The sequence below is a fragment of the Octodon degus genome, unplaced genomic scaffold, assembly GCF_000260255.1.
Source record: "Octodon degus isolate 3935 unplaced genomic scaffold, OctDeg1.0 scaffold00008, whole genome shotgun sequence".
In the NCBI taxonomy this organism is placed as follows: Eukaryota; Metazoa; Chordata; class Mammalia; order Rodentia; family Octodontidae; genus Octodon; species Octodon degus.
The window spans coordinates 15,545,978-15,555,473 of record NW_004524584.1 but is presented as its reverse complement, the minus strand read 5'-3'; the positions used below and the strand labels follow the sequence as shown (position 1 = coordinate 15,555,473).

General features: G+C 54.0%; 1 protein-coding gene across 2 annotated transcripts in view; it reads right to left on the bottom strand.

Moving 5' to 3' along the window:
• Positions 1-1,058: 1,058 nt before the first annotated feature.
• The window catches only part of Slc38a3 (solute carrier family 38 member 3), a 16,186-nt gene continuing 7,748 nt past the window's right edge, over positions 1,059-9,496 (bottom strand). Inside the window, exons 2-16 of one of the 2 annotated variants that reach the window (XM_023706112.1) lie at positions 7,723-7,885; positions 7,552-7,633; positions 7,273-7,388; positions 6,647-6,720; positions 6,465-6,557; positions 6,291-6,372; positions 5,127-5,209; positions 4,985-5,043; positions 4,653-4,793; positions 4,499-4,578; positions 4,142-4,242; positions 3,786-3,910; positions 3,561-3,705; positions 2,024-2,127; positions 1,059-1,934 (exon numbers count right to left, since the gene is read on the bottom strand). In XM_023706112.1, coding sequence (XP_023561880.1) covers positions 1,830-1,934; positions 2,024-2,127; positions 3,561-3,705; positions 3,786-3,910; positions 4,142-4,242; positions 4,499-4,578; positions 4,653-4,793; positions 4,985-5,043; positions 5,127-5,209; positions 6,291-6,372; positions 6,465-6,557; positions 6,647-6,720; positions 7,273-7,388; positions 7,552-7,633; positions 7,723-7,823 — 1,491 coding nt within the window. In that variant the 5' untranslated portion in view covers positions 7,824-7,885 and the 3' untranslated portion in view covers positions 1,059-1,829. The remainder of the gene's footprint in view (positions 1,935-2,023; positions 2,128-3,560; positions 3,706-3,785; positions 3,911-4,141; positions 4,243-4,498; positions 4,579-4,652; positions 4,794-4,984; positions 5,044-5,126; positions 5,210-6,290; positions 6,373-6,464; positions 6,558-6,646; positions 6,721-7,272; positions 7,389-7,551; positions 7,634-7,722; positions 7,886-9,496) is intronic. The other variant, XM_004625123.2, reaches the window with a different exon arrangement.

Sequence of the window (9,496 nt, the reverse complement as noted above, 5' to 3'; positions counted from 1 at the left end):
AGGCCTGGGCAGCTCATCCTGTGGTGTTGCCGCTGGTTTAGGCCTGCTGGAGGCAGGGGCAAGGTTCCCAGTTCACCCAGCTAGGGTCAGCCAAATAGCTCAGTGGATTAAAGCATATGCAAGCAGGCTCAGGGGCCAGGGTTCGATCCCTGGGCCTGCTGTGCTGGCCCCACCCCCTGGGTGCACTGAAACAGCAGTTGACACTGGGTGGTGCATGCCTGTAATCCCAGCTCTTGGGAAGCTGTAAACAGGAGGATCACCTAGAGTCTGATCTAGTAGTGAGACCCCGAACACCCTGTAGACCTTTCCTTAAAATACAAACAACAACAACAACAAAACCTCCAGTTCACCCAGGCAGGACACCTGGGCTGCCTGCCGGCCTCCTTGCAGCTCCTGCTGGCCTGGTACTCCCTCCTTCCCAACATATCTTTATTTGCAGTGGATTTTGCTAATAATAAAAAAAGATCAAGGGGTTGAAGGAGGGCAGGGGAATGGGGGAAAAAAAGTTATATCGTGTACAGGTACAAATGCTTTATGATGGATGTGATCATTATGTATATCTAAAATGCACTAATAAAATCTGATTTAAGAAAAAGACCAGTCCAACAGGACACAAGATCCCTGGACCTTAGTTCCCAGATTCAAGACATGAACAGGGGGTTGACCTGGCAGCCTGGAAGCCAAGGGAAAGCAGGGGGCCTTTCCTGGGACTCCTGCAGAGCTCAGACCCTCTGTGAAGCTGCTGGGAATGCACCTCACGTTGCCTCCTTCCGGAGGCCTCTCTCTGTTCCGCTTCCTGGGGCCTCATTAATTCCTCCCCACCTCACCCCGTGAGAAAGCAGGTCTGTGCTACACTTGGCTCAGGCCCAGTGCAAAGCCGGGTCTGAGAGTGCCACTGGTTCGTTTAGGAGACACGAGGTAGGGGGAGGGGGTCTTGTCCTGTCCTCACCCTCATCCAGGCAAGGAGACGAGGAGTCCTCCATCACCATCCATGTCTTACCTCAATCCCACTTTCCAGAAACCCAGGGGCCATGGAGACCAAGAATACTGACACTATAGGTCTTAAATGTAAGGTTTATAAAAGAACTGCCAGCCTCCCCAGCCCTGCTCCATCTGGCCCCTGGGATCTTTGGTTCCCAAGGGCAGGACACTGGGCTCAGAGTTTCTTCCACTGGTGGAATGTGAGCGATGGCCCAGGCTTGTGGTGGGGGAGGCCCAGCCTCCCCGGAGCTGATAAAGGGACAGCTGGGGTCCCTCATTGCCCACAATAGCCCCATTCCAGCAGAATCTTCTGGGCTGGGCCCAGTCAGCAGTAGAGTAGGGTCTCCTCCTGGGGGAGGATGGAAGCATAGGACAAGAGTATTCAAGGGTCTGAGCCTCTGTGTGAAAGGGGCCAGAGGGATAGAAAGAGGGAAAATGGGTGGGATGAGGGAGAGGAGGCTTCTGGGTGTGGACCCTGGCCTTGTAGCAGGGCCAGAGGGTGGCTGCAGGCCTGGTATCTGATTCTTTGTGCTGTAGACCTCAGGAGGCAACTTCCGGGCCTCAGCATATACAGCTGTGGGGCACAAAGTGTTCTGGTGGGATCTGAGGTGACAACTCTACCCTGTTCCCAGCTCAGGGAGCCCAAGCAGCTCTAGAGCCCACCAGATGGTGGCCCAAAGGGGTTTGGTCCACCAAACCTTCCAAGGAGAGGACACAGGCTAGGCCAAATGCCAGAGTATTTAAAACGTGCCATTCTCCCCTCTTTCTCCCCGTGACTGGCCATTGGATGGGGAGGGGCTGGGGAATCTGGGCAGGACACGAGGGTAAGTAAACAGGACAGGGGCTTCCTAGTGGTTTCTTCCATGCTGGCTGGTCCCTGAGACCCAGTCAGTGATGATGAAGCTCAGGCTCATGGTCATCAGCAAGAGGCCAAGCACAGCAAAACACAGGGCCTGTGGGGCCAGGAGAAAAGGTCAGGTTTAAGGTCAGGGAAACCCCTTAGCCCCACACCAGCCTGCTGGCCTCCTGAGGCCCCTCGCACCAGAATTTTGGGGGTGGATCTTGTAGGTTCCTTTTCGGTGGGCATGATTCGGAAGTAGAAGATGGCAGGAAAGATGAAGATGAGGCATGGGGCGGACGTGGCACCTGCAAAGAACAAAGCTTGGGCACCATTGGCTCGTGCCAGGCTCTTCACTGAGACTGGATCAGACCTTCAGTGAGATCAAGTGTTCCTTGTTGGAGCTGTTTTACTTTACTGGAGAGCTCTGAGTGGGTCTGGGGAGCCTACCAACCTCTCACTTCATTCTATGAACAATAGCAATGTCAGCAAATGAGACCAGCAATGAGGAAAGACAAGTTATGACAGAGAGATGAACAGGATGTTGAGTTCCGGAATACAGCTTGCTGGGCTGGGGATTTAGCTCAGTGGCATAGCACCTGCCTAGTAAGCATGAGGTCTTGAGTTCAACTCCTGACACCAAAAACAAAACAACAAACAAAACAGAATACAACCTGCTGTGGCTCGATTTTCCTTCCCTGGGGGATTGAATCCAGGCTGAACCCAGAGTCTTTTTACTGAGTCACATCACAGCTCTGTTAAAAAAAAAACTTAAAAAAATTTCAACACAAGAGGGCTGGCCAGATGGCTCAGTGGATTAAAGTGCCTGCTTAGGCAGATGCAGGGACTAGGGTTCGATCCCGGGCATGCCATGCCAGCCCTGCCCCTGCTCCCAGGGTGCGCTGAGATGGTGACTGAGACTGGGCATGGTGGCACGCGCCTGTAATCTCAGCGCTTGGGAGGCTGAAAATAGGAGGATCACTATGAGTCCGAGCTGTGTAGTGAGACCCTGAAGACCCTGTACTAAAGACATTAACATTTTTTTTTTTTCAACACAAGACTAAGTTGCTAAGTTGTCCAGATGGGGCTCCAACTTGCAATTTTTCTGCTTCTACCTCTTTTTTTTTTTAAGCATATGATCTTATTTTTTTTTTAATTATTATTTTATTTTTGTGTGTGTGTGTGTGTGTGTGTGTGGCCAGCTCAGCCCACCAGGGGGCGCGGCCGGCTGGCATGTGGTGCTGGGGGATTGAACCGCGGTCCCTGTGCTTTGCCAAGCTTGTTCCAAGTAGGTGCTTTAGACCACTGAGCCATCTCACCAGCCCCAGCTTCTACCTCTTGTGTGCTAGGATTATACACATGAGCCACCACTCCCAGTACCAAAGAGGTCTTACTGACTCAATGGTTCTGAGCCTTCAAAAAAGATCGCAGCCAGACTTGCTGACACATGTCTGTAATACCAGCACTTAGGAGGCTGAGGCAAAAGGATTGCTACAAGTTTGAGGCCACCCTGGGCTCCATAATGAGCTCAAGACCAGTCCAAACCACATGGTAAGACACTGTCTTAAAAAAAAATTATAATGGCCTCAAGGACAAAAGTTCAGATAGGAAGCCAAAATAAAAATGTGCACATGACCAGCAGCTACCAGCTGAATGTAGGGTGTGAACTCGGGGATCTGTCAGGATTTGCAGAATTCCCTGGGGCAATACCTTTAGTTCCATAGCAGGGCCAGACTCTTACCGATGATCCCAAAGATGCCCAGGATATTGGGGGCAAAGATAACTAGCAGGTTGATACAAGTGAGCAGGACAGTGGCGATGAGCACGTGCCGCAGCCAACTGAACTCCTGATTCTGAAATAGCATCTGCTGGATGGCACGGCGCACCTAGGGGCAGATGGGGCAGGCATCACCCTGCTGGTCCTGCCAGCTCATCCCCAAGCCCCACCACCAGCCTTCTGGCTCACCGGGAAGAGAACAATTGGCACTGTGAGTGTAACTGCTGTCAGCACGGCCACACGCACACACAGGATCAACACATCAAGTGGGTCCACGAGGCTGTAGGTGTGCAGGAGCTCTGACTCCACCTTGTCTGTGGCAGGCAGGGAGGGTGGTCAGCAGGCCATGGGACATTGGGCTCTGAGCTGCCCGGTGTACCCTGACTCTGAGGGGAGTGGTACACAGACTCACCTCCACAGCTGCAGGCCACAGTCAGGTATCACACACCTAATAAGCACCTATAGTATGTAAGGTCCCATGGCCTCCGTCCAGCCCCTGCTTCCCAGTCTGGCTGCCACCCCTGCCCCCGCCGGTCCAGGCATACCATAGAAGGTGAGATAGCCGAAGAGGGCAGCCAGGAAGTACATGACATACATGACGGCAATGGACAGGTTGGAGATGTGCTGCATCTTTCTCTTGGTGGGGCTGCAGGGCAGTGAGAAAGGCTTTGATGACAAGTTGGGCTACACTGGGAAATCCCATGGCCCCCAGTGTCTCTGGTACCCTCACTATTCAGCAGAAAGGACATCTCTTTTCTACACTCACCTCCTCTGTTGCAGCCGTGGAGGCCTCTGAGCAGATGACTGGGGTCTTGTCATCTCCCCTCTACACACACCCTCATCCATCCTCCCTCAACTAATTCAGGGCAGTCCCGACCTTTCTCCCAGCCCCAGCCACCTACTCCTTGAGCTCTGTATAGATTGGCAGCACCTCAGGGTGGCAGACGAAGGCGAAGGCCATGATGGGGACGGTGTATGCTGTCTGGGGACACATGGGATTGTGTTAAGGAAGCCCCCCAACAAGGCCTTCCCATCCCTGCCCTGGCCTGTTGGAACCTGTGAGTTGAGGGTGAAGTAGCTCGGGGTGCAGAGCTGCAGCTGTGCCTTCTCAGCCAACTCTGTGTGGCTGGAGTTGCTTGTGACGTTGGCAAAGTTGGAGAGCAGTGGGCAGGGCACTTGGAATTTTTTGTAGATGACCTGAGGTAGGGAGGGATGTTGATGTCAGAGCCAGGCTAGGCTGCCTACAAAGACACCATGGTGCCACATTTAGATCAGATGGGAGGGGCTGCCTTCTGATCCAGGCTTCCCAGAGATACCTCCGCCTCCATCTGACAGGGGCTTCCCTTGGGCCATCTGCCCTTCCCTGACCAACACGGAGGGTGGCTTACTGCAATTAAGAAGAACACCATACAGCTAAGGGAGAAGCCACTGGAGTAGCCCAGGTAGCCTGCAGACAGAGGAGATTCTGTGAGACTGGGGCCTCTGGTGTCCCATCAGCTTCCCTCCAGGGACCAGCGCTGGCACACTCACCAAGCTGCCGCATCAGTGCCAGGGGCAGAATGACAATGACAGACACCAGGATCACCAGGTAGTTCCCATTCAGGTACCAGACTCTGCAGAGATGAGAGTATGGAATCAGGGTGAGAGCCCATCCAGCTGGGGGTGGGACCTCCTGTCTTCCCCAGTTAGGGATACCATGGGGGCCACTGAGTGACCTCTGAGGAACATATGGCCATAACTTAGCTTCCCCATACCTATCCGCAGAACGGGTGCACCTTAGATTTCTGTGTGATGTGAGAATGAAAGCTCTTGCTGGTGACCCTTGTGACTGCGGTCCCTACTGGTATTTTTCAAGCCCAGCTCAAGGGAGGAAGGAGGAAGCCAGGGTTCTTGCTCTAGGAAGAGTTGTGTTTACCATGGGGATCTCAGGACTCTACTGATAACCTACACCCCTTGTAAGTCTCTCCTGGCATCGGCATCTTGCCTCTTCCACCCCTCCTCTACCCGCTGGAAATAAATATGGGGCACAGGAAGACAGAGGATAAGGTCCAGATAAACCCAAAGGCCAGCTCGTTCTGCCTCAAGGGCTGAATCCTCATCCATTTCTGATACCCAGAGCTGCTCCCAGACTCACAGCCCCTTTGCTCACCTGATCTGGGCTGCCAAGAGTAGGGCTTGCCCATTTTCTCTCTCCCCCCATTCACAAAACAAGACTGATGCCCAGTTAGTGTGGGCTGAAGTGATGGGCAACTAGGACACCCGGCTTAATCTCTTGGGGGGGGTTGACCCCATGATCAGGAATAGCAGGTACTTAGAGTTAAGCCTGAAGCTCTTGTGCTCACAGATGGGGGGCTGGAGCCAGGCAGGGTCCGGCTGCCCAGCTTCACCCTGCCTCCAGCCCTATGTGATTTCTCCTGGCAGATTCTAGGAGAGGACACATAAATGATTAGGAACTAAATAGTGGTTCTGCTGACAGCTCTGTGCCTCTCCATCAGCCGTGCATGCAGGTGTGTGTGTGTGTGTGTGTGTGTGTGTGTGTGTGTGTGAGAGAGAGAGAGAGAGAGTGTGTGTGTGTGTGTGTGTGTGTGTGTGTGTGTGTGTTCTTTCTCCCCTAAAAGCCCAGTATGGGCCTCTGGGGTCTGGTGTACACAGGAAGACTGGGGCATCCCTCCCACCCTCACCCCCCGGGCTCACAAGGTGTTTTCCTCCAGATTCAGGAAGGTCTGTATGACAAGAGGCAACTCAGACTTGATGATGTACAGGTAGCTGGACATGGCTAGAGAGAGCAGGCAGGTACTGGGGTCAGCTGAACCAGCTGGCCTCTAGACTTGTCCACCTCCACTGCCCCCCATCTGCCATCAGCCTTACCTCCAATGTTCTGTAGTGTGATGGCCAGGGCTGCTGCCAACTTTCCAGGAGTCCCAAAGGCACGGTAGCCCAGCTGCTCATAGGCACGGATGCCTGTGGGAATGGGGTCTGGGGTGAGGACACCCAGGGGAGCAGGCCCAGCCAGCCCAGCCCCACCCCTCTGTGGGTGGTGGGAGGCTCACCCACGATCCCAGAGGACTTGAGGAGCAAGTGGATGGAGTAGCTAGAGAGCAGGGCAACAGCTGTCAACAGGAATCTGGGGAAGAGGAGGGAAAGAGGTCAATGGGAGGACCCTTGCTGGCAGAGGGAGGGACTGTGGGAAGCCTACATGGTGGAAGGTGTCTGCAAGCTGGACGTCTGAACTCTGAGAGGCATAGACGTGAGCTTAGCAGGAGCCAGGGAATAGTGAATACCACCCTGTTTGACCCAGGTGAACCCAAAAGGGACATCTGTGTCAAGCACATCTGTGGCTGTCCTCTGAGCACCTCCTTTCCTGGTGTCCCTGGGACAAACATGTTTTCCATTCAAGCTGTAGGGCAGAGCCCCACAGGCCAAGGACGCATGTGGCCAAAGAAACCTGGCCACAAGGTTGTCATCATGTGTAAACGTTATTACAGTACAGATTCAAGCCTATAAGGGTGGCCCTGTGTCATGACCCAGTGGGTTTACTGGGCAGTGAGGTATATTTATCTGACTGTGGGTGTTTTTGCAGCTGTGGTTTGGACAGAGAAGTGGGAGGTCCTGGGAGGTCACGGTGGGTGGCTCGTTCGGGGCTCCCATCTTCAGACGGTTTGCTGTGGGCACTCACAGGAAAAGGATGATGCCTGTGTTGGCCATGGCATAGGCGAGCCCCAGGATGCCGCTGCCCATGATGGCGTTGCTCAGGTTGAACACTGACATCCCGAATGAAGTTTTCCCCTCGAACTGTGGGCACCAGAGTTGAGGGGAAGTAAGGGGAATCAGCGAGACGCAGAGTCAGCTTGGCCTTCCCTTCTCATTCTTTGGCCTCCTGTTGCTGCCCCTAGAGTACCCCATTACTGTGTCCAAGCTCCCCACAAAGCCCCAGACCCCCAGCTGCCCAGCTCACATCTGTGAAGTGTGGCTCCTTGCTGAGGCTCTTCTGCAGGAAGCCTCTGCTCTCCACACAGCTCTGGCTGGGGTCTTCCACCCTGCAGGCATAGGCCAGGGGAAGGGGGCTCAGCTCTAACCCCCTGCCTTGTGCTGTCCTTAGCTTCCACTGGGTTCCTCTTCTACTCACCTCTGGTTGTCGGCTTCAGGAGTTCCAAGTGAGAGTAGCCCCTCCAAGTGCTTGCCATTGGGCACCAGCTCCACCATCTCCGTCCGCAGAGGCGCTTCCATGGCTCAGGACGAGCACCAGAAGCACAGCTCCAACACTAACAAGTCAGGGGTCTGTGGAACAGCCATTCCTCTGGTTATCTCCCTCCTTAGGCCCACAGCCCCACCTCCTCCCCAAGGAAGAGGCAGTAGTAGCATAGCGCCCAGAGGGTCCCTCAGGATGGACACAGCTCTGCCAGTGCCTCCTGGAGTTGCCTTTGTGGGTGCAGAGGTTGGACACTTGAGTTCCCCACCTTAGACAGTGTATATCCCCTACACACACCAGCCTAGGCAAGTTATTGGTCTTCAGTTTCCCCATCTGTGAAGGGGATAATCTGAGTTTGGAGTCCAATGGCACCCAGACCCCTGGATGCAGATTCCCAGGCCTTCAGACCCCTGTCTGCACATGCAGCCCAGGGTGTTTCTCCCTCCACATGAGTTCTGGAAGGTAGTTTCTTGCTCTTCCCTGTGTGCCAGGGGCTTCCTAGCCAACCTAGAATGGCACTGCCTGATGGCTGGAGGCCTCGGGAGAGGGTAAGGGCTGTGGGCCCTGTTCCCAGCTGCCCGGCGGGCACTGCTGGCAGCTTGAACAAAGGGTCCTCTGTGGGCTGTGAGCTGGCATTGGGAACAGCAGGCACAGAGGCTGCCCCTACCCCTGAAGCCAGGAGGCCTGAGGCAGTGCTGGGTGACTGGACACCTGGGCCCTTCCTGCCTGGCTGTGGGCCATTTCCAGGAAATGGGTGTTAGAGGGCCCAGTTCTCCACCTTACAGTCCTCATCTGCCATCTAGCCTTGCCCTCCAGGCCCTGTTCTTCTTCTAGACTCTCCTCTTCTCTCCTGCCATGAAGCCCCAAGCCACAGGTGCCCACCACCCAGGACTACATCATCTCAACAGAGTTAGCATAGTTGGATGCTTCGAGCCTCTCTGACTAGAAGCTCATGAGTTAGCCAGCTGGCGAGGAGCCTGGCTCAGCAGTGCCCCTTCTCCACTCTCAGGGCCTTGTTCTGCGGGGCCCTAGAGGGTCCTGCTTCTCTCCTCTTCTTCCCTGTGCTGAGCACAGCCCAGATGACTCACTGGCTCCCTTCCCATCACCACAGCCAAGCCTTGTCTGCCCCACGTCCAGAAGGTGTCTGGGAACTGTGAACCCAGGGTCTGTTAGGACATCCTGGAGATCAGACCAGCAACCAGCAGGAGAGCTGAACCAAAAAGTGAGGTGGCTCTGCCACAGAAGACAGCAGGAGCCTGATCTTAGGCCATGCCCCACCCTCCACTTGGCAGTCCCAAATCCTATCCTAAATATCCCCCTTCCCATTCCAGACCCTGACAGTCTTAGCTTTGTCTTTTCTTTTCCTTCTTTTCTTTCTTTCTTTCTCTATTTTTCTTTTCTTTTCTTTTTTTTTTTTCTTTTTGGCGGAACCAGGGATTGAACTCAGGCCCTTGCACTTGCCAGGCAAGCACTTATTCTACTGAGCCATCTCCCCGGCCCCCTCTATTTTTCTTTATTTTTATTTTTATTTTTTGGTCTTTTTGAAACAGGGTCTCATTATGCAGTTTAAGCTGGCCTTGAGCTCACTTTGTAGCCCAGGCTAGTCTCAAACTTGCAACAATCCTGTTGCCTCAGCCTCTCCAGTGCTGGGATTACAGGCATGAGCCACCATGCTTGCTTCTTTCTTTCTTTTTCTTTTTTCTTTTTCTTT